General features: G+C 47.4%; 1 protein-coding gene across 2 annotated transcripts in view; it reads left to right on the forward strand.

Moving 5' to 3' along the window:
- The window catches only part of SLC24A4 (solute carrier family 24 member 4), a 194,242-nt gene extending 177,662 nt beyond the window's left edge, over nt 1-16,580 (forward strand). For both annotated transcript variants that reach the window (XM_055555672.1, XM_055555673.1), the window contains exons 14-17: nt 2,761-2,875; nt 7,180-7,292; nt 7,632-7,697; nt 9,084-16,580. In XM_055555672.1, coding sequence (XP_055411647.1) covers nt 2,761-2,875; nt 7,180-7,292; nt 7,632-7,697; nt 9,084-9,236 — 447 coding nt within the window. In that variant the 3' untranslated portion in view covers nt 9,237-16,580. The remainder of the gene's footprint in view (nt 1-2,760; nt 2,876-7,179; nt 7,293-7,631; nt 7,698-9,083) is intronic.
- Nucleotides 16,581-23,602: the final 7,022 nt, after the last annotated feature.

The raw sequence follows: 23,602 nt of genomic DNA on the forward strand, positions 1-23,602 counted from the left end.
AGCACTGAAGTCTCACCTGCCCATCTTTTACGCCCACCATCCTTCACATCTCTCACCCCTAAAGCTTTGGGGAAAACGATTCTTGATGGTCAGTATCCAAAGGGAGGAAATCTCAAAAATAAGCCATCTGATGCAGCACCTTTGCCCAACTGGGGAGACTGAGGACCAAAGAGGACATGTGACTTCAACAAAGTCAGGTGGATCATCAGCCCAGCTCTGGACTTGGCTCTGCTTCCCTTTCTGAAACCTCAGCATCAGGAGTTCAGAGGGCCCCAGGCTGGAGTCCAAGGATAAGCCATACTCAGGTAGCATCTCTGGTCCTGAATGCTTGGAGTGTGTTCAAGTGTTAGCCACTCAGTCATGACCAATTCTTTGTGACCCCATGGACTATAGCCTGCCAGGTTCCTCTGCCCATGGAATTCTCCAAGCAAGAATACTGGAGTGGGTTGCCATTGTGTGCACACACACAGAGCCTTCCTTCTGTCCTTCCACCCTCCAGCTTCTTAGCCCGGTAGTCCAGTGATATCAGGAAAGGAAAACAAAAGAAGCATCTTCATTATTGCCAGAATAACCAGGCTCCTATACTTATGACATCTGGTATCACCCATTAAGAACATGTCAGCCACAGCCAGGCTGTGCTTGTGGAGACCTCCCTCTTGGTCAGTGTGGGTTCAGCACTGACGCATCAACTCTGTGGCTTTGTGTCCTCAGTCTTTCTCCTTGCACAGCCCAGAGCAGGCCAGTCAGCACACGCACCACCCAGTTCCTGGTGATGCTAAACTGAGCACTGTCTTTGGAGGGTCGAGCATCTCCAAACCCATCTGCAAGCTTTGTCCTAAGAGGGATATTGTTTTAGTCCACAAGCTCTGGCTTCATTCCAGGGCTAAGCTCTGCCCTTGGAAAGCACACTTCATCTGGGCTAATCATTCACATTTTCTGTGCCCCCATAGATTGCAAGATGAGTGATCGAAAGTGAAGGGAAACACACATCTATGGATGTCTCATGCAGCCCACGCACTGTCACCTCATCTTTTCTCTTAATCCTCATTTAAAAGCCCATTTCACAGATGAGGCAACCGAGGCTCAGAGAAGTAAAATAGCTTACCCAAACATTTGCTGGGACTGGAGCCATCAGCCGAGATGTGAACAACCCTGAAAGATCCTGCTGTTCACATTTTCTAGATGGGGAAGTGAGCCATCTAAGGGGTGTTTTGAGTGAGGTTGTCCAAGTGCTTCTAGGGCTTTCCATTCAGCTGCTGCTCACCATTTCCTGAGTGTCAGGCATTTATTAGAGGAGTTATGTGACCATGCTTCAAGATCATTAAAAGCCTGTATATCCTTCAATCCAATGATTCTATTTCTTGGAACTTTTCCTAAGGATATAATAGTAAGATGAGAACCCAGAGATGTTCACACAAGACAACATAATGCTCCAGAGGGAGGATATATATGTACTTATGTATGTATGTGTGTGTATATATATATATAAAACACACACATACATACACTCACAGCTGATCTGCATTGTTGAACGACAAAAACCAACACGACTTTGTAAAGCAGTTATCATCCAATTAAAAAAGCATGATGGCAAGGTTGAGGTGCAGGCTTTAGAGTCAGAAAGAGTTGGCTTGGAATCCCTGCTCTGCTGCTTAGAGACCTGATGCCCACCTGCATTGTAACTTCTCCCCCTCTGACCATCGTTTCCTTGGGCAAAATAATGGTGCCTCCCTCAGCAATGGGTAGTGCCTAGAGCAGATGAGATTGTGAAAGTGAAACACGTGGAAAGGACCCGGTACATAGGAGGTGCTCAGTAAATGTTACAACACGGTGATATTTTAAGAACTAAAACAAGCCATTTCCTATCCACTGGTGATGGATGGACAGGAACTTTTACAGCTATGCAGTGGAATCCATGCACCAGTGTAAAATAAGACTGTAGATGAGTATTTATGATGGCAAGATACTCACATTGTATCATTGCGTGAAACATATAGTCACAAAATATGTGTTGATAGTATAATCTGATTTCATTTTTTTCTAATACAAGCACCAAAAAGAAGGTCAAGGATATATTCTAAAGCCCAGGGATCAAACCCAGGTCTCTCACATTGTAGGCAGATTCTTTACCAGCTGAGCCACAAGGGAAGCCCAAGAATACTGGAGTGGGTAGCCTATCCCTTTTCCAGGGGATCTTCCCGACCCAGGAATTGAACCAGGGTCTCCTACATTGCAGGAGGATTCTTTACCAACTGAGCTGTCAGGGAAGCCCATATTCTAAAGCAGGGGTTTTCAAATGTGGTTCCCAGGTCAGTAGCCTCAGGGTCTCAACCAAATAGGAACTTGTTAGGAATGCAGATTTCTGGGCTTTACCCCAGATCTCCTGAATCAGAAACTCTGGGGGTGGGGCCTGGCGGGTCTTATTTTAACAGCTCACTACAGGATTTCCTACATTTTCAAGTCTAAGACTCACTGGCTCATAAAAAGTGTTAATAGTGGTTGTCTGAGGGTCTTGAGAAATGGTAGGTGATTTTTACTAATACTTTCATTTGACTTTTTTTCTTTTTAAAACAGTAAACCCAGATTACTCGTGTAATCTGGAAAAAAGAATACTCAAAAGACAGTTTTAAAAAAAGAAACCATATTCCAGATTTTTCTGTTGGATGCAGGAGTACTATGTTTAAGTTAAAAACTCTGAGTTGTAAGCAGGGTTTTCAGGGGTGCTCCTCTGTGAGTTGATGTTTCCCCCCTCTTCTGCAGGTGACTATTATTGGATACACCCTTGGGATCCCCGATGTCATCATGGGCATTACTTTCCTTGCAGCAGGCACGAGCGTCCCCGACTGCATGGCCAGCTTGATTGTGGCGAGACAAGGTACGGATAGTGTCTTGGGCCCCCAGCCGTCGGCATTGCCAAGTGGGCCCGTCCCCCTGCCTGCGTTACGGTTCATAGCTCTCAGGACTGGTAGTCACTAAGCCCCGCCGTGGAGGAAACAGTGATGACTGGAAAGCATGGTATAGATTCCATCCATGGAGAGAATCACTACCAAGATCACCTCCTCTAGGCCTCTAGAAGCATCTGTGTGGAGGTGAATAAAAATGGACTTGTTCTGGGAGCTCCCTGGTGCCCTAGTGGTTAAAATTCCAGGCTTTCACTGCAGGAACTGAGATCCCACTAGCTGTGTTGCCAAAAAAATATGAACTTGTTCTGACATCACCAATGTGAGCGAGATTGAACAGAATGGGAGCCCAGAATTTTTATAGCAAATGCACTAATGTTCTGATCCCAGGCAGGCCAAGTGGGGATATCCTATGTCTCCAACTATTTTCTGATTCCTCTTCAAATTCTAGAACTTATGTAATGTTATGGTTTGCTTGGTGGATTTTCTTTGGAGCTAAGTGCTTTGGGGGTGAGCAGGCTAAGGAACAGCGGTATACTCCTTGATGGCAGAACAGAAGGGCTGTGAAGAGCCAGCCTTCCTCTGCTGTTCCTTTGCTACCAGTGAGATAGCATCCATGCCTGGACGTCCACTGACCTTCCTCCATAGACAGCAGTGTGAAAGTGTGGGAGGCAGGAAGAGCAAATAGTGGAGTGAAATCTCAGAGGAGACAGGAGGGGAGAGAAGCGTCCAAACAGAAAATGGATTCAGAAAGGAGGAAAATGTTTTATTTCTTCAAGATGAAAGAAAGGCTGGTTAGTTGGCTGATCGGTCTGAGAAAAGATGAAATGAGGGGGAGGGAAGGGTGGGAGAATGTTTGGCAGGAGGCTGGAGCCTCGTGGAGAAAGGGTACAGCTGGGGACGGCAGCAGAGGGGGGTGGAATTGAACTGAGTGACCTTCGAGGTGACTGTATTCATTTCCCGGGGCTGTCATAACCAAAGTACCCCAACTGGGGTGACTTAAAACAACAGAAATGGATTCTCCGGTCCTGGAGGCTACAAGTCCAAGGTCAAGGTGTTGGCAGGACTGTACATATCTGGGGGCTCTGGGAAGGAATCCTTCCCTGTTCTCTGCCAGCTTCAGGGGGTGCCAGGAATCCTTGGCTTGTGGCTATCTCCCTCCAGTGTCTGCCTGTGTTTTCACATGCTGTTCTTCCCTCTGTGTGTGTCTGTGTCCAAAGACACAGCAGCCACTGAATTAGGGCCCACCTTAATTCAGTATGATCTCGTTTTAATTGGATCACATCTGCAAAGATTCTATTGGCCAATTAGGTCATGTTCACAGGTTTTGGGTAGACACAAGTGGGGGCTGCTATTCAACCCGGTACAGGGAGGAAAAGGAAAGCCAATAAGCCCTGAGAGCCTGGCTGACGTTCGGGGTTGTGAATTTGGGTGGGGTTCTAGCATGAATTTGGAGTTGTACCAGCTCCCAGGACACACAGATGAGTTCATCCAGAGCTGGGGGTGGTTGGGTGGACACAGTGGAAGGTCAAGGGGCCAAGAGAATCTGCCGTTTAAACAACTGGCCTCGGAGTCCAGGCTAGTGGGTCAGGAAAGGGCTCATAATACAAGAAGATTAAGAACTTGGAGGGGAGGGTCCCAGTGTAGTCCAAAGGGGCTCTGTAGGAACAAGAACAGGTGGGGATATCATCTCAGAGTGGCTCCTGTGAAATGTAGAAAGACAGAAACGGAGGAAGGCTGATGTGGGGGTGGGAGTATATAGCTGTCCTAAGGGTGATGCTGATGGGAGTGACAAAGGATCCCGCAGACAACATTAAACGTAAATTCTTTATGGCGGAGGATGCAGAAACCTCTGCCCAGAGCCCCCTGCATGAGGCAGGAGCCGTGAAGTGAGCTCTAACATGCAGAGACTGCATCCTGGGCTCCCTAAAGCCTCACAGCCCACAGTGTGGTCCAGGCTGGCAGCATCGGCTTGAGAGAAATGCAGAGTCTCAGGCCCCATCCCAGCCCCACTGAACCAGAGTCTGCTTTTCAGCAGGACCCCAGCGAGTTGTTTGCTCTTTTTTGTCCATTAAAAAATATTTTATTAGAATATAATCACTTTACAATGTTGTGTTAGTTTCTGCTAAACCACAAAATGAGTCAACTGTATGCATATGTATGTCCCCTCCCTCTTGGACCTCCCTCCCACCCCGTCCCACCCATCTAGGTCATCACAGAGCACCGAGCTGAGCTCCCTGGGCTTTGTAGCAGATTCTCACTAGCTATCTATTTTACACATGGTAGCAGATACGTGGGCTTCCCAGGTGGCTCAGTGGTAAAGCATCCACCTGCCAATGCAGAAGACACAAGAGACATGGGTTTGATCCCTGGGTCAGGATGATCCCCTGGAGAAGGAAATGGCAACCCACTCCAGTATCCTTGCCTGGGAAATCCCATGGACAGAGGAGTCTGATGGGCTACAGTCCCCGAGGTCACAGAGTCAGACATGACTGAGTAACTGGGCATACACACAGTATATATATGTCAATCTTAATCCTAAATATGCATCTCTCCAAAGAAGACACACAGCCAAAGAGGCACATGTAAAGATGCTCAACATCACTAATTATTAGAGAAATGCAAATCAAAACTGCAATGAGGTATCAACTCACACTGGTCAGAATGGCCATCTTCAAAAAATCAAACAATACATGCCAGAGAGGGTGTGGAGAAAAGGGAACCACTCTTGGACTATGGTTGGTGGGAATGGAAATTTGATTCGTTTGCTCTCAAAGTCTGAGAATTGCTGCTGAAAGATTCCTTAGGGGGCTGCACCCACATAGAGCCCAGCAGTCCAACCTGAGAACACGCTCACTCTTCTTTCCCAGACCCGGGCACCTTGGTTCCTCCTGACCCACCCAGCTAGTGCCTGCCTCCTCACCAGGGACGACTAGCTGGCCCAAAACAGGAGCTGCATGTTCCTGTTTCACAAGATCCCAGGAGACTGGAAGGCAGGTTTCCCAGAGATACTGGCCCCAGTAGGAGTAAGCTGCCAGGATTTTGAAGGTACTCAGATAGGTGCCCAAGCAGACAGGGAGGGAGCTGTGAGGCCCTTGGGGAGACACTGTGCTCTGGAGGTCAGTGGATGTCAGCAACAGGGTGGGAGGAGGTAGCCTGGCTAATACCTGGGGGCAGGTGGTCGAACAGAGGTGAGGCGGTCGTCCAGTTGCTGGTCTGAGTCTCTGCAAGCTGCTCAGTGACCAAGGTGACTTTATGGTTATAGGCACGTGCATTTCAGGCTTCTTCTTTCCACGGATGTTTGTGGCCAGATTATGACAGTCGTGTTGAATTTGGGCTAGGGAGCCAGGTTAGAACAGATTTCAGCCAACATTAAAAATTTGTTTTCTAACTTTTGGTACTCTCAGTTATTGAGTTCCTAAGATTGTTTGGCTGGTAGGAGACTGGATAGTGGGGCAGGAGGGGGAAGGTAATGACATGGCCCCTCGCCTCTAAGATGCTCCTAGTCTGGCTGGGGGCAAAGAGTCCACTCTTGGGAGACCAACCAGGCCTAAGACCTGCTGCTCTGTCATCCGGGTCAAGTTCATGGTGCCGTCGCCTGGGTCACAAGTGTGCATCGAGGACAAGGCACCCTCCCTCCCAGAGAAGGTGGGCATCCCAAATAAGGAGAGGCACACAGTGGGTCATCCCAGAACACAGGCTGACACTGCTGGCAGGAGAAATAATGAAGGGCCCTGGGTTAGTTTCCTAGGGCAGCCATAATTACCGCAAACTGGGAGACAGGAAAACAGAAGAAACTGACTGTCCCACAGTCCTGGAGGCTAGAGGTCAAGCTGTTGGAAAAATATGGTTCTTTCTGTCTGCCCCAGGCCTCTCTTCTCGGCTTGTAGGAGGCAGTCTTCATGTTCGGCTGGAGTTCTCCCTGTGTGCAGGGCTGTGCACAAATTTCTGCTTTTCATGAAAACACCAATCATACTGAATTAGGATTCATCCTTGTGTTAACCTGATTACCCCCGTCCGATTCTTTGTGACCCCATGGACTGTAGCCCTCCAGTCTCCTCTGTCCATAGAATTCTCCAGGCAAGAATACTAGAGTGGGCAGCCATTCCTTCTCCAAGGGATCTTCCCAACCCAGGAATCGAACTCGGGTCTCCTGCATTACAGGCAGATTCTTTACCATCTGAGCCACCAGGGAAGCCCTGTAGAGACCCCGTCTCTGAATAAAATCACATTCTGAGGTATTGGGGGTTAGGAATAACCTGTCGGTTGTCCCCTGCAGGCCTTGGTGACATGGCGGTCTCCAACACCATAGGAAGCAACGTGTTTGACATCCTCGTGGGACTCGGCATACCATGGGGGCTGCAGACCATGGTTGTTAATTATGGGTCCACGGTAAGTTTGTCTCACTTCCTTAGTGAGATGACGCTGGACACTTGTGCTTCACAGGGAGCAAGCATGGTGTTGGCCCTGCAGCTAAGAGCTTCAGGGGGGGCACTGCCCCGTCTCCTCTGCAGGCTGGCAGCCGCTTTGTGCAAAGGAGTCCAGAGCAGCCTGGGGGGTACCTGCAAGAGGCAGCCCGTGTTTGCCTGGAACTCACAGGTGCTTCAGCTGTGAACACCCACCTGTTGCTTCCAGAGGAAGGAAAGGATAAGCCCAAGTGCAGTGGGCTCCCAGAACAGATGGGCCTCTGAGCAGCCCAGAGGTTCAGGGCGTGTGTGTTTATTTCTCCAGGTGAAGATCAACAGTCGGGGTCTGGTCTACTCCGTGGCATTGTTGCTGGGCTCCGTCGCTCTCACCGTGAGTTTTTACAATTCTAGAATGGCAGTTTGACACACACATGGTTTCCTTCGATTCTGCACAGTCTCTGAATTCTTCCCCTTGGCCGTGAGGGATAAAGCTGAAAAAACATATAAATTTACAGATACCCCCAGACAGAGTTTGTGCCAAGAATGTTGGCATCCACCACTACACTTTTCCCTAAGCTGGTGAGAAGTCCCCAGAAGGAGGGACTTACATTTCCTCTCTTCTTCCTGCCCGGTCTGTCTCCCCTCAATGATGCGAGTAGGAGACACGTTCCCCCCACCCCCAGTCCACCGGAGCTGCCTTGGGGGCATGATGGTCAGGGCTCGGGGATGGTACATGGTGACACGGAGGTCTCCTTACTTCACAGGCCCCGAGCTGTGGTAAACAATGCCTCGGCTTAGTTTATTCCATCCTTACAAGCACTTGGTGATTTTCTACTTTACAGAAGAAATCAAGGTTCGGGAATTAAGTAACTTGTCCCAGATCACAGGGGTAGGAAATGGCTATTTGCCATAATTGTTCTTTCCCATAACTGTCCCATTAGTTCTATTGCTTAAAAAGGAATCCCTTCTTCATGGACCCCACATTTCTAAAACCTTTTAATGAGGACTCATATCCACTCCCTTCATGAAGTCTACAGGGATAGGAAAAGCTGGGATTTGAACCCCAGTTGGTCTGTCTCTGAGGACCCACAGCATTGGAGGTAACTATGATTCAACTCTTGGGGAGCCTTGATTCATGGATAAGAAAGAAGGTAGTTTCAGAATGGAGGGGACACGTGTATACTCATGGCTGATTCATGTCAGTGTATGGCAAAACCCACCACAGTATCGTAAAGTAATTAGCCTCCAATTAAAATAAATAAATTAATGTAAAAAAAGAAAGAAGGTAGTAATAGGTAGGCAAGTATGAAACGAATGTAGAAAGAGGAAGCATTCCAACCCTGTCACACATACACACACAGGGTCCAAGCTGAAGCTGTCCAGACAGTGGGCCAATGGGAGCCTTGAAGGTTTTGCTGAAGAGGGTTGAGGATGCCAAATTCTAAAGCAAAGGAAGGAGCCAGTGGCAGTCCCCAGTTGTCACTAAAGAAGGCTTGGGAGGCCTGTGCATCCCCAAAAAGGAACGTGCCTACCAGGGGAGGGCCTATCCCCTGAGGACAGCTGCTTTCCTGGAGTCAGCATCCTTTCATCAGACGAGTCTAAAGCCTACAGGGCTCATTCTGATCAAACCAACGATACACCCAGCAGCACCCCTCTGTTCTTGTCCACAGTTTGGAGGAAGTTCTGGGGTTCACCATTCGTGTGTAATTTTCCAGTAAAAGTGCCTTTTGTTATTTCTCTGCTCCCCGAACCCAACACTCGCTCTGTCTCCTTCTAGGTCCTCGGCATCCATTTGAACAAGTGGAAGCTGGACCGGAAGCTGGGGGTGTACGTGCTGGTCCTCTACGCCGTCTTCTTGTGCTTCTCCATAATGATAGAGTTCAACGTCTTTACCTTTGTCAACCTGCCAATGTGCCGAGAAGACGATTAAAACGGAGCCACTAACCCCCCGCCCGGGAGCTCTTCTGGACACTCCGGCGCTGGCGTCCTTTTTCCCTGCCCCTCCCCACCACAGATCTCTCCTGCATCGGCCGCCACCGTCCGTTCTTTCATCCATGGGAAGAAAGCACCATCGTGGTCTGTGTCTGGTCATGGGCCAGGCTGCGGGCGTCATCCTCCTCCTCGGAGTTCTGCCCCCACAAAAAGGCAAGATTCAGAGGCCGCTGTTGGAGCAGCTTCGCAGACCTCCGAGCCGCCGGCCGTAGGGGCGTGGCACGTATCTCCTCTCGGACGCCTGGATCAGAAGGACTTCTGTATGTGGGTTGTCTTTCTGTCGCAAGGCAGCCTCGGAAATGAGGCAGTCAGTGAACACAAGGTCTCCTGGGGCAAGTGCAAAATAGGAGCGTTGTTCTTAAGGGGCCCCTCTGGACCAGAGGGTGTGGGTTCCTTGGGCAGCATGTGCTCCTTAGAGCTTCTGAATCCTGCTGGAAGCAGTCAGGTTTGGGAGAGAGCGAGGCTCAACCTGTTGGGAGTTTGGGGCCTTGACAACAAACACTCCATCCCTTTTCCTGGACAAATTTGGAAGAATAGAAACAGTTGTTCACAGCAGAAGAGAGAAACCAAGTGCATACTCTTCTCATTTTCATTGATACATTCGGAGAACGAGCAATGACACAGTCAAAATAAAATGTCAGCTATAGATCATCATACTTGAAAAATATCATCACATACAAAGGACCTTGATGGGGACCAGAAAGGTAATACTTATGGGAAACAAATCCTATGTGTATCATGTTACGTTGATGCTAAGACGTCTGGTTTGGAACATAGACAAAGTAGAAGACTAACATCTAAATGGGTGCTAACTCAGAGACACAGTGGAGATAGGGCTTTACAGCCATTCATTCCAGACCTGTGGCCTGGGACACGCTGTCAGTTTGGGTTTGTCATTTCTTTGTTAATGCCCTGCCCTCACAGTCACCCTGTTCAAAGACCCAATTGTTTATATGCCCAACAAATTTCATAGCCTGCTGAACTGGAATGCGTGTGCCAGAAGTAATGGTTAATGACAAGAGGAGAGATTTCCTGCAAAACCACCAATTGCTGTCTGGTGAGCTGGAGGCAAGTATGGAAACCATAACTTGGAAATTTTTAGAGCTAAGGTTCTTGAATCTTGTAGTTTGCTATGCATGAAAGGCCAAAGATGGGAGGTTAATTCAAAAATAGAAACATTAAACAATTTTGACTGCTTCGTAGCTCTCAAATATATATTAAAAAGATTTACGAACACAAACCATTTGTGGTTTCTGAAAAGAAAGCACAATTCATTTTATAGAGAGGTGTTCTTTTTTATTTTTTTTAATGTTTCTATTGCAAAGAGTCTATCAGATTTGATGCACTTTTAATACTGGGCTATTTTGCACAGAAGACTGTATGGGGAACGCCCCCATGATGGTATGAGGAAAGGAGGGTTTTAGTGATTCACTGATAATTAATCATGGGTGATGAGTGTAAATCCAAGAGCTGATTCTTTCCCGAGACACAATGGTTATAACCCGCAGTGGAATCTGTGGCTGTGCTCTCTGTGGCCTTTGAATTTCAGAAGGAGGGCATGTTTAGGCTTGTGTCCCTAAACTTTCCTTAGCATGAGCCTCAGACGTGACAGCCCCATCACCGGGTTTCTATTCTGGATCTCCATCAGTGTTAGTAGCTACACCAAGTCAAGACTTCTCCTTTTGTTTCTCTGCTTAGATTCTCAGTGGTCTTCCAGTTGAGGACAAGGGTCATTTTCCTGAGAAATTAGCTAAGTGGGCAGCCAGGGAGCCCCTAGGTTCATCAGCACAAACATTTAGACGCAGAGGGTTTCAGAGTTGTCGGAACCACTCTGCCCACAGAGAATAGCCACCTGGTCTCCTCTGTCTTACAGCCTCATCTGGGTTTCAGAGTGCATCTGTGTCCATTTTTGAATCTCAAAACTGCCCTGTGATGTAAGTAGGGATGATTATCCCCATTTAACAGGAAGTTCAGTCTTGGAGAGGTCAGGTGACTCTAGGTCAATGGCTAGTAAGTTGCAAATAGGAGCCAAGCCCCAGATCGCCACCCGGCTCGGCCAGTCCAGTGTGTGGTCATCCTTGGTCGTGCAGGTGTGGATGTGTCCTTGTCCTTGGGGTTGGCCCTTATTGTTTGAGTCAAAACTTCATCACATTTCTAACTGACATCTGGATGCTCTGTCTCCCATCCTAATATTTATCCCCATCCTATGTCCCTATTATTTTCTGATAAAGATCAAAAAATATTTTTAGCTAGGCCGTATGGGCCCTGATGAGAGCCCTGCTGGTGTTCCGTCTTTGAATCCCTGTGTAGCTTTCAGAGAACACACCCTCATCACCCACCTCTTCCTCACCAGAACCCATCTGAGATGATAAATATGCTGCAGTTCCAATTTGAGACAAAAACTAATGTTTCTAGTATGTAGAACAGCCCTCCTGGCTAATCCTCTTATGACTTTAATGTGCCAATGTAACTTTCTTAAAGGATCTATGCATTTATTGTAGCTAGGAAACTATATATATGTCGTAGGTGAAAAAGTCTCTTTTGTAACTAAATATTTTTTCCATTTCAAGTTTAAAGAATTGCTTGATTAATTAGGCCTTCATTTGAAAAATAATGCTTTCGTCACTGCGCAGGATTACTTCCTTTATTTTATTCCCGAAGCTAATTAGCACAGAGTAATTACTCTGCTATGAAAATAAGCAATCTGAATCATAAACTTGGCTCTTTGAATTGGGGGCAGAGAAATGAACCCATTGTACTCAGATAGAAAACATCTATAAAAGCAGGAGCAGGAGGCTCCTGGCATCTCTGGTTTGGATTTTCCTTTGCCAGCCGAGCATAGTCAAGGGGAAGGTATGCAGTGTCCTGAGAGCCTGGCCCTAGAGGAAGGCTGTAGGTCAGCTGCAGTGAGAGACTGATGTTAAAGGCAGATCAGAATGGTCTCATTCCCATCCTTCCTGTAACCCATGGTCTCCCGACCTCTGTGTTCACCGTCCGTAAGCACCGACCTTGTGAGTTTTCCTCTGTTCATTACCTACTCCTCCTCCCCTCATCCCACCTATTAGGACTCGTTCTTGCTCCTCCAGATGGTGCCTAGTGGTAAAGAACCAGCCTGCCAACGCAGAAGACATGAGACACTCCCTGGGTCGGGAAGATCCCCTGGAGAAGGAAATGGCAACCCACTCCAGTATTCTTGCCTGGAGAATCCCATGAACACAGAGGAGCCTGGTGGACTATAGTCCATGGGCTTGCAAAGAGTCGGACACAACAGCGATAGGGCACATTGCTTCTCCTTGTCAATCTTTTGCTTTTACACACCCAAGCAGCTGAAAAGAATAACCCCTCAGGAGCCAGATAGGTGTGCCCATCCCTCCAGGGGTGGAGGGGGGCAACCCCCTACAGACCCTGACCAAAGACCCCCTCCTGGGCTTCCCAGAGTCCAGGTTCTAAGGGAAGAAACTACCCCCACCTTTCCTTTTTTTAATTTTTTATAAAGATTTTTTTGATATGGACCATTTTTAAAGTCTTTTTAATTTGTTACAATATTGCTTCTGTTTTGGATTTTTGACCAGGAGGTATGTTGGCTCTTAGCTCCCCTACCAGGGATTGAACCTGCACCCCCTGCACTGCAAGGGGAAGTCCTAACCACTGGACCACCAGGGAGGTCCCCCTCTTCCTTTTTGGGGAGGATTTGCATGCCTTGTAGCATCAGTGGGCGCTCAGCCCTCAGGAAACACTGGGCTCCACACACAGGCTGGGAATCCAGGATGAGTGTGGGCCTCCTGGCCTGATGCCCTCCTTTCCTCCTGGCATCTCCCCTCCCTGAGCTCTAGGGCCCCTCCCTGTCCTTAAGGTGGGGGTGGGCAGAGGCAAGATGAACTGGGAGAGGGTCCGTTCTTCCCCTCCTTCCCCAGGTGTGAAATGCGCTAGTGGAGTCAAGGTCTGTACCAGGACAGAGAAGCAGAGACTCTTCGGCTCGGCTGGCACTGCCCAGTGAGCTTGTGGCCGCCCATCCGCCCTGACACCGAGTGGGTCCTTGGAGATTGGGTTTGGCCTGCTCGTGGCCGCCCATCCGCCCTGACACTGAGTGCGTCCTTAGGGATTGGGCTTGGCCTGTCTCTCAGCCCCACCTTTCCTTCCCTGGTGGGAAAAGATGGTTGTGCAGCATATATGACAGGCTCTCAGCAAATGCTTGCTGCTTGAATAAACAAGGAACCTGCTGGTTAGGGTGAAAATCTTCAGGAGATTTTCCCCTGCTACTGTGTTTTAAGGGCTTCCCTTGTGGCTCAGCTGGTAAAGAATCTGCCTGCAATCCGGGAGAGCTGGGTTCAATCCCTGGGTTGGGAAGATCCCCTGGAGAAGGGAAAGGCTACCCACTCCAGTATTCTGGCCTGGAGAATTCCATGGACTGTATAGTCCATGGGGTCGCAAAGAGTCAGACACGACTATGTGACTTTCACTTCACTTTAACTGTGTTTTATATGGGCTTCTCAGGTGGCGCTAGTGGTAAAGAACCCGCCTGCCAAATGCAGGAGACATAAGAGACATGGGTTCGATCCCTGGGTTGGGAAGATGCCCTGGAGCAGGGCATGGCAACCCACTCCAGTATTCTTACCTGGAGAATCCCATGGCGGGCTGCAGTCCATATTTCCGGGTCCCTCTAATGCCCTCTGAACATCATTTCTGTGTGAGTCTTCCTCCCCTTGGGGCAGTTAGCAGATGCATTCAGGATTCCTGAGATGGATCACGTCTCGGCTGCTTTGTCACCACGTGGTGCTCATTCCAGACATTTTTGGAAACGCTCTGTGGGCAGCTCTTGAGTAGCAGGAAGAGCGTCATCCCCCATTTATTCCTAAACCCAATGTGCTGCCCCTCGCCCCTGCCCTCTATGTGGATTCACCCCAAGCATCTGGGCTCCCCTCCAGCTTTCTCTCTGCAGCTGGTCTCATGAGCCCCTCAAGTGCAAAGACGCTCTCAGGACCTTCTGGGCGCATATAGAAGGGGCCTATCCTGCACTGTGTCAGTCATGTGGGTGGTAGAACAAGAGCACCTTGGCACAGGCCCATCAGGCAGATTTTGTGACTTGGCTCTTGTGGAGCCCCTTCGCCTTGCCGCAGACAACTGTTCTCCCAAGGGCATAGTCCATTTAGATTGTTGCATTTGCTTCTTAATAGGGAAAACCAAACTGGGATGCTAGTTTAGTATGCGCTTAATTCCAGACCTCATAGCTAATGGGTTAGTATCCAGAGTCACATGCTGCCCGACCTCAAGGAAATGGTACCTGCATGAAATCAAGAGAAGAGGTGTTTTCTCCCATCTCGCCACCCAGGAGGAGCTGTTTCTTCCATCACAACAGGGAAGCCAGCTCGGTTGTATTAGAGCTTTGATTATTTTATGGGGGTTTTAAAAAATTCTAACTTTTCAGTTGACCAGTGGTTCCCAGGTTCCTTTGGTCTCTGTTAAATCCTCATGCATTGCAGGGGGGCGTGCTTGGTGTCATCTTTTACCTGCACAATCTTCCGGGCTTTCCATCACCTCTTACGGTGTTGGCATCCAGTTGTCAAGGTGGTATGTCCTCCACACACTTCATAACAGGGGCTAAGAACTTATCGTCTTCTAGTTTGGGAAAACATCTGCTGCCCGGACACCCTGATACAGACCCAGGGTCATGGGAGGTGGCTCTGACAGTTAGAAATGCTCCCTGAACCCATGTGAAAGTCAAGCCCTTTCTTTGTGGTGTTTCCACCGTTAGGTTTATGGGTGTGGGGTGGGCTGCTGCTTTATTCAAAGCCCTGTGATACATGCAGGCCTATCCACACCTATTCCCTCCATTGCCAGAATTTAGACAGCTGCTTTTTATGCAACACGTTGGTTGTGACTTATCCACAGTAGCAGCCAATAAAGCCCTTAATCCTGGAGAAAGTGTGTACCCTCCCCATCCCACCACTGAAAAATGTATTTTTTTAACTATTGAAAGTATGCTCAGCTTTTGATTTCTGGGTGCATGGCTTGGTCTGGTCAGCCTTTGTGCATAAAGCAGGGTCCCAGACAACAGAGCCCCACACCCCAACTCCAGAAGGTCCCAGATACCTGGGAGTATCCTGATGAACATGAAGTCCCCTTTCAACAGGAGCGAGGCCTTTCTTCCCACTGAAAATGGCTGGGATGTGAGCCAGACAGCTCTGTTTTTCCAAATCAGATGTTCTGGTGGGTTTTTCCTCTGGCCGCCATGGCATCCCTCCTCTCACCTCCAGAGGTACCTTTCTGAATCCATGGGACACTTCCTGGCACTTTCTCCACCTGCCTGGACCAAGGATATCTGGGGGCCCAGGGAGAGAACTGTGACTAATCCTCTGTGGTTGGGTCTAAGGGAGCCTCCTCGGGGGGCTGCTAGTCTGGGAGGCTAGGTGTCCAGTTAAGAGCACACGCTCCCTGGTAGGGTGCCTGCCTTCTGTTGGGTATCTCCTATCCAGCTGCTGCCAGCCCGGAGCAGTTGCTGGGTGTCTGAATACAAAGAGAGCATTGATTACCTAGAGAAGAAACAGGGCTGCCAGCCAGATGGGGCCGGGCCCATGCACAGATGCAGGAGCTGCCAAAGAACGGGCAGGGGAGGCCTAACCCAGCCCAGGGGCGCACAGGGCCATGGGATCTTCCTGGGGCTCAGATGTGACCTAACAAATAGCAGGTAGATAGAACCAGAGCTCTCATGCCCAAAAGGAACCCCCCCTTAGAAACAACCAAAACCCAAAACTTCTGAGGCTGTTACACATCACCTGCATGAGACATTTCTGGCATACCGCCATATTTGTTCATCATCTCTAATGGGCAAAGCAGGAGCCATGAGCTGAAAAGTTGTAAATAATAAATATATTTGTCCCACTATTTATTTTTTCAATAACTGTGACCTCCTGCACTGTGAATGCTCTGTGATATGAGATTCTTAGTTTAATAAAACTGTCATTAAATTTGAATGAATTGCTACTCTTGATTACTAAACACTGGCATGAGTTTATTCTTATTGTGAAGACAAATCTAGAGTAAATACGAACTAAACCTTTATAAGAAATCTAGCAGTCAGTATTGTAATGCAATCTATGAAAATCTGTACACTGTCAATAAAGTAAATGAACACAAGTTGTCTTTCCCTATAGAGAGCGTCCAGTCATGTTTTAATAGACACATACATATTTGTATTTTTGGAAAGAATTCTTTACACTGGAATAAAAGCCATTTATGGAAACATTTCTATTTGCATATTAAGAAAAATAAACTTTGAAAAGGATGTGGGTTGGTGCTTTTTAATTATGATTGATAATAAAATGAAGCAGGAAACTCATAACTTACCTTGAAAAATAAAAGTGTTAGTCGCTCAGTCATGTCAAACTCTTTACAACCCCATGACTGTAGCCCACCAGGCTCCTCTGTCCATGGAATTCTCCAGGCAAGAATACTGGAGAGGGTAGCCATTCCCTTCTCCAGGGGATCTTCCCAACCTAGGGATTGAACCTGGGTCTCTTACATTGCAGGCAGATTCTTTACTATCTGAGCCACCCAGGAGGTCCACATAACTTACCTTAGCAAAGCACAAGTAAATCCAGAATGATCCAGCCTTCTTCTCTTGTCTCATCAGCAAGGCCAACTTTATGGGCAGGGCACCCATGGCGTCAGCCATACAGGGCCTCACACTCAGAAAGCCCCCAGGCTCGGTTGTCACCATCTTGAAATCGTAAATGATTATTTTAAGGGGACCTCACATTTTCTTTTTTTTAAATTATAGTTGTTCAATATATGTTATAGATGTACAATATAATTCACAATTTTAAAGGTTATACTCCATTTATACTTTTAGAATGTTTTAATTCCCTGATTGTACAATATGTCCTTGTAGTACATGTTTTCATTTTGCCCTGGGCCCTGAAAATTATGAATCTGGTCCTGTTCATCAAGAATAAGGTTATGCTATACATAACAGAGAAGAGATTGGTATCCTTAGGCAAAGAACTCTTGCAAGCTAATAAGAAAATGGCAAAAATGTTTCAATAGAAAAATGATAAAGAAAAAGCAATTCTCAAAGCAGCATAAATGGCTAATTAACAGAGGAAATTCAATCTCACTGACCACAGCAGGGAATACATATTAAATACAGTAAAATATGCAGAGACATAGGTCTATAAGGCCTGAAACAAACAAGTTGGGAGCTGGGTCTTCAATGTGCTTCCCCAGTGGCTGAGATGGTAAAGAATCTGCCCGCAATGGGTCTTCAAACCTATGAATGCAAAACTGAATGTGAATGTTAATATTTTTTAGAATAAGAAAAGAAATCACAAGAGATTACATGTTTTTAAAAGTTGGAAAGTCTCACAAATGTAAAAAAGCCAGTAAAAATACAATAGCATTTTTAGTAATCACCTAACACTCCTTAATAATAGTTTTTCTACATTTTCTGGCTGTGTATTTCTCATCATCTCTTCATTTGACAGTGATTTTTGTGTTCCCATTTGCTATGAGGATAGAAATATAATTCAGTATTTATCCTGGCATGGTTGACTGAAAGGTTTATTTCCAGTTGGAATTAATAAAGTATATAATTGACCAATGTAATCACACAGATTTACTTGCTAAAATTTTTTAGAAAAGAATGTTATGCCATCAGCTCTTGTGTCATGAGAAATTGCAATGAAGGGGTTAATTAACCAGAGAAATTCTGATTAATTCCTTCATTTGAAATGTTTCCGGAGTCCCAGGTGCCTCCGTGCCACCATAAACTTTAACATGCATGTGAATCACGTGGGTGTCTTGTTGAAAAGCAGATTCTGATTCAGCGGGATCAGATGGGGCCAGAGATGCTATATTTCCAACAAGTTCCCAGGTTTTACCAGTGCTGCTGGTCTACACTGAAGAGTGAGAAGATGGATCCATCCCGGGGCTTCCCAGGTGGCGCTAGTGGTAAAGAATCTACCCGCCAATGCAAGACATGCAGGTTTGATCCTTGGGTTGGGAAGATCCCCTGGAGGTGCTAACTCACCCCAGTATTCTTGCCTAGAAAATCCCATGGACAGAGGAGCCTGGAGGGCTACAATCCACGGGGTCACAAAGAGTTGGACACGACTGAGTACAAACGGATCATTCGCGCTCAGAGTATGAGCTGGGCATCTGTGCAGCCTCTCAGACTGTTGTCCATCTGCCACAAGACAAGTGTAGAAACTGAGAGTATAAACATTTATGGCAACATGATGAGTAATTTTATGTCTGAACGTGTTTTTTTATTGCATTTTTCTAGCAATTTTTGTTGTACTCATGGAAATATCTGTCCACAATGAATTAAAAAATTTTAAATATTTTTAAAAAGTCTTCCCTACAGGTTCTACTTCAGATGAGTGTTTAGATGGGTTTGACTCTTTTCTGTGTAAAAGTCAATCCACAAGGTACTGTGGCCTTTGACTTGGTAATTCCAGCTCAATCAGCTCTGAGGATCCTGTAGCCTCAAGTTCTTAATTCTCAGTATCTCATTGTCCCTCAGTCCATCTGGCACTGCGTGGTTTACAAAAACCAGTGGAACACAGGACAGTAACAGAAAATATCTCCATTTCACAGATGTAGGAAATGAGGTTCAGAGGGCATGCGTGCTGTGTGCAGGGCCTCTCGTCCACTCACCATGAGAGCCAGCCTGAACAGCCAGGCCTGGGACTGCCCAGACCAGAGAAAGGAGAGGGTGGTTGGTGGAATCTTGGAGCTCGTTTCCTAGTTGATGTCACAGCTCAGGCTCTATCAGCTTGTTTCTGACGTTCTCTAAAACTTGCTCCAGGCGGTTCCAAGGTCACCATGGCGCTGGTACAGGCAGCACCACAGTCCGATGGTCCACTGGTGCGAGAAGCAGGCCTTCTCCTGGGCTCTTGTTGCCCATTCCCTGGTAGCTCAGACGGTAAAGAATCTGCCTGGAATGTGGGAGACTCGGATTCGATCCCTGGGTGATAAAGATCCCCTGGAGAAGGGAACCCACTCCAGCATTCTAGCCTGGAGAACTCCATGAACAGAGGAGCCTGGCAGGCTGCAGTCCATGGGGTCACAGAGAGTTGGACACAACTGAACAACTTGCACTTTTTCACTTTGCTAGCTGGTGCCCCCCAGGCAGAACCAAGGGGAGGGGGAGATTCTGACCCCTGCTCATCCCCACCAACGAGCTCTCTACTGAGATTCAGCCCACACCTACTGCCTTTAAGGTCTCCCAACCCACCTCTGCCCGGTATGCGTCTTCAGACCATGCTACCCCCAGGCTCTGGTTCCTCTCAGTCACTCTGCAGGTTTTAATACTGCGAATTACGTCCTTTCTAATAAACAAACTCACTCGGGTTCTCCACTTCTTTGTATCTCCCTCTCTTCTCCTGGCATCTCCTCCACCTGCTCCTTAAATTAAAGTGTTTACCTGCATTCCACCCTGAAGCGTTTCTTCTACCTGGTGGCTCTCAATCCTGGCTGACCGTTGGAGTCATCTTGGGAGCTTTAAAATACAGGACTGTCCAGTCAAGCTGGCCTGGGCATTAGGGTTTTAAAAGTTCCTGTGCTGTGCTTAGTCGCTCAGTCACGTCCAACTCTTTGTGACCCCATGGACTGCAGCCCGCCAGGCTCCTCTGTACATAGGATTCTCCAGGCAAAAATACTGGAGTGGGTTGCCATTCCCTTCTCCAGGGGATCTTCCCGACCCAGGGATCAAATTTGGGTCTCCTGAATTGCAGGCAGATTCTTTATCACCTGAGCCACCACAGAAGCCCTTATTTGCAGATAAAAATCCCAGGTAATTGTAATGTGCAACCAAGATTCCATTGATCCAACTCAACCTTCCGAGACACAGCAATGATTAACAGCTTCACTGCTGTCCCTCGAGATAGATACTGCCAGCCACAAGTTTCTCTGTCCCTCCAGACCCCCTCACAGGCACTTTTCACCTCCTAATATTCAGCTTCCCAAGTGCCTCATAGTCAGTCTGATTAGAAATAATCCAATTTTTTAAAAATTTACTTTTGGCTGTACTAGGTCTTCATGGTTGCACATGGGCTTTCTCTAGTTGAGGCAAGCCAGGGCTACTGTTCGTTGTGGTGCACGGGCTTCTCATCGCGGTGGCTTTTCTTGTTATGGAGCACAGGCTCCAGGTGCATGGGCTTCAGAGGTTGCAGCTCTCGCTCTCTAGACCACTGGCTCAGTAGTTGTGGTACACAGGCTTAGTTGCTCTGCAGCATGTGGGATCTTCCTGGACCAGGGATCAAACCCATGTCCCCTGCACTGGCAGGTGGATCGTTCACCACTGGCCCACCAAGGAAGTCCAAAAGTAATCCAGTTTTTTAAAGAGAGAAATGTGCATAATTTTTTTCATAATAGCCCAAAACTTGAAACAGCTCAAATGTCCATCAACAGGTGGATAGAGTAAAAGAGAATATTTAATAACTTATAGAGATGTTGAGGTTATCAATAGGGGGGAAATCTTAAATATTGAACTCCAGGTAATGATATCCTGGCTCAACTGTTTAGGGGTGAAGGATACTGATGTCTGCAACTTACTAAGATACCTGGGTGGGTCATGGACAGACATGTAATACAGTGAGTTTGGTAGTGTTAGTGGTAGATTATAGATGGTGGGTGTATGAATGTTCACAGTACAGGGTGTTTTTTTCTGTATGTTTAAAATCTTTCATAATAAAAAGTTGGGGAAAATCACCAAACTCTTCTCCCACCCCCAGTAACCTTTTGCTCTTCCCCAGTATCTCAGCAGTCATCAGCAAAATGTCAGCTCCTCCCACCGCCCCTGGAGCTATCTTCTTGTTTTCTCCCTTGCGGTCATTTTTGCAACTTCTCACTCACTTTCTGCTCCAGCCTTCAGGGCCCCACTGGCACTGTTTATGTGATCCAGGGCAAAGGCTCTGAGCTGGTCTCCCTGCCTCCACCCTCAGTCCCTTCCCAGTCCAGCCTCCATTCGGCAGCTAGAAGTGAAGTGAAGTCGCTCAGTCATGTCTGACTCTTTGCGACCCCATGGACTGTAGCCTACCAGGCTTCTCTGTCTGTGGGATTTTCCAGGCGATAGTACTGGAGTGGATTGTCATTTCCTTCTCGGCAGCTAGAGGGATCTTCTAATGCAGAAATCTGATTCATCCATCTTCTAGAACTTAGAAGCATTTTGTTGCTGTTCAGTCGCTAAGTCATGTCCAACTCTTTGCGACCCAATGGACTGCAGCACCCCAGGCTTCCCTGTCTTTCAAAATCTCCCAGAATCTGCTCAAATTCATGTCCATTGTATCGAAGATGCCATCCAACCATCTGGTCTTCTGTCGTCCTCTTCTCCTCCTGCCCTCAGTCTTTTCCAGCATCAGGGTCTTTTCCAATGAATCAGCTCTTCTCATCAGTTCAGTTCAGTCACTCAGTCATGTCCAACTCTTTGTGACCCTATGAACTGCAGCCCACCAGGCTTCCCTGTCCATCACCAACTCCTGGAGCTCACTCAAACTCATGTCCATGAAGTTGGTGATACCATCTAACCATCTCATCCTCTGTTGTCCCTTTCTCCTTCAGCCTTTAATCTTTCCCAGCATCAGGGTCTTTTCCAATGAGTCAGTTCTTTGCATCAGGTGGCCAAAGTATTGGAGTTTCAGCTTCAGCATCAGTCCTTCCAATGAATATTCAGGGTTGATTTCCTTTAGGATTGATTGGTTTGATCTCCTTTCAGTCCAAGAGACTCTCAGGAGTCTTCTCCAGCTCCACAATTTGAAAGCATCAATTCTCCAGTGCTCAGCCTTCTTCATGGTTCAACTCTCACATCTGTACCTGACTACTGGAAAAACCATGGCTCCCAATTACCTCAGACCCGCCACAATGACGTTATCTTCCTCTTTTTCCCTCATGATTCTGCCTAGCCTCAGAGACTCTACTGTTTCCTCCGTTTGAAATGGTTTCCCCACCCCTTGTCCTGCAGAGGAGGGCCCACACTTCTTCTTTCAAGGCCTACTTAGGCCTCCAGGCCAGAATGAATCACTTGCTTCAGTTTGTTTTTTAATTTTTTTAAAGAGAGCTTGGAAACAGGCTATGTTTTTTTTTTTTTTTTGGCCATATCCCATGGCATGTGGGATCTTAGTTCCCCCACCAAGGATCGAACGCACTCGCCTTGCAGTGGAAGCACAGAGTCTTAACCACTGGACTACTAGGGAAGTCCTCTGTTTTGTTTTTAATTATCTTTTTGTGTGTGTGTCTGTAAGCTTGTTTCAGTTATTGATACTTTTTGACAATTACGCATTTGGAATTTTCTAGAACTGTCTTGGAGAAGGCAATGGCACCCCACTCCAGTACTTTTGCCTGGAAAATCCCAGGGACGGAGGAGCCTGGCTGCAGTCCATGGGGTTGCTAGAGTAGGACACAATTGAGCGACTTCACTTTCACTTTTCACTTTCATGCATTGGAGAAGGAAATGGCAACCCACTCCAGTGTTCTTGCCTGGAGAATCCCAGGGACGGGGGAGGCTGGTAGGCTGCCGTCTATGGGGTCGCACAGAGTCAGACACAACTGAAGCGACTTAGCAGCAGCAGCAGCAGCAGCAGTAGAACTGTCTCATATACTTGCCCATGGCCTCCACCAACCATTGAAGGTCACCAATTTTGGGGTGTCTGTACTACATCTTTTAGACCAGCCCTTAAAGCTAGAAAGAGCACAGAGTGTTTGGTCACCCCCTGATTTAGTCAGCAAAAATGTATTGAAATCCTGCTCTGCAGCAAGCAAGAAGCCAACTGCTGGTTGGAGAGATGGGAGGCCTCCTGCCTGTCACTTCAAGGGGCCCCCACGTTCTGGGAGGGAGTGAGCGCAGGAGGCAAGAGCACAGAGAAGGGGTACCCAGTCATCCTCACAGTCGGGGAGACGTTGACTCAAGATGAGCCGTCAGGGATAAGGCCAGTCAGGAATCAGGCTGGGAAATATCATACCCACACATGAGCCATGCAGGAGACACATTCTAATCACAGCAAACATTTCATGGTTTAAAAAGAGTCAGTGAACAACCAGGAGAAAATATGACAGAGATGTTCAAATATTTTGTGGATGAAAACAATGTTGTCTGCCATTTCAGTAAACCACGAAGGTCACCCACACCAATCCAGCCAGCCCAGTGCTGCGCCAGAAGGGGAATTCAGGATGAAGAAAAACAGGAATACTGGCCCCAGGTAGTTAAGATGCATATCAAAGGAGTAATTCCAATAAGCCCAGATTCTTGCATCTTCTGATATGTAGGAAAGCTTTAAAATCATTAACTTGAGTTTGTGTGTGTGTGTGTGT

Source organism: Bubalus kerabau, chromosome 19 (assembly GCF_029407905.1).
Source record: "Bubalus kerabau isolate K-KA32 ecotype Philippines breed swamp buffalo chromosome 19, PCC_UOA_SB_1v2, whole genome shotgun sequence".
Classification (NCBI taxonomy): domain Eukaryota; kingdom Metazoa; phylum Chordata; class Mammalia; order Artiodactyla; family Bovidae; genus Bubalus; species Bubalus kerabau.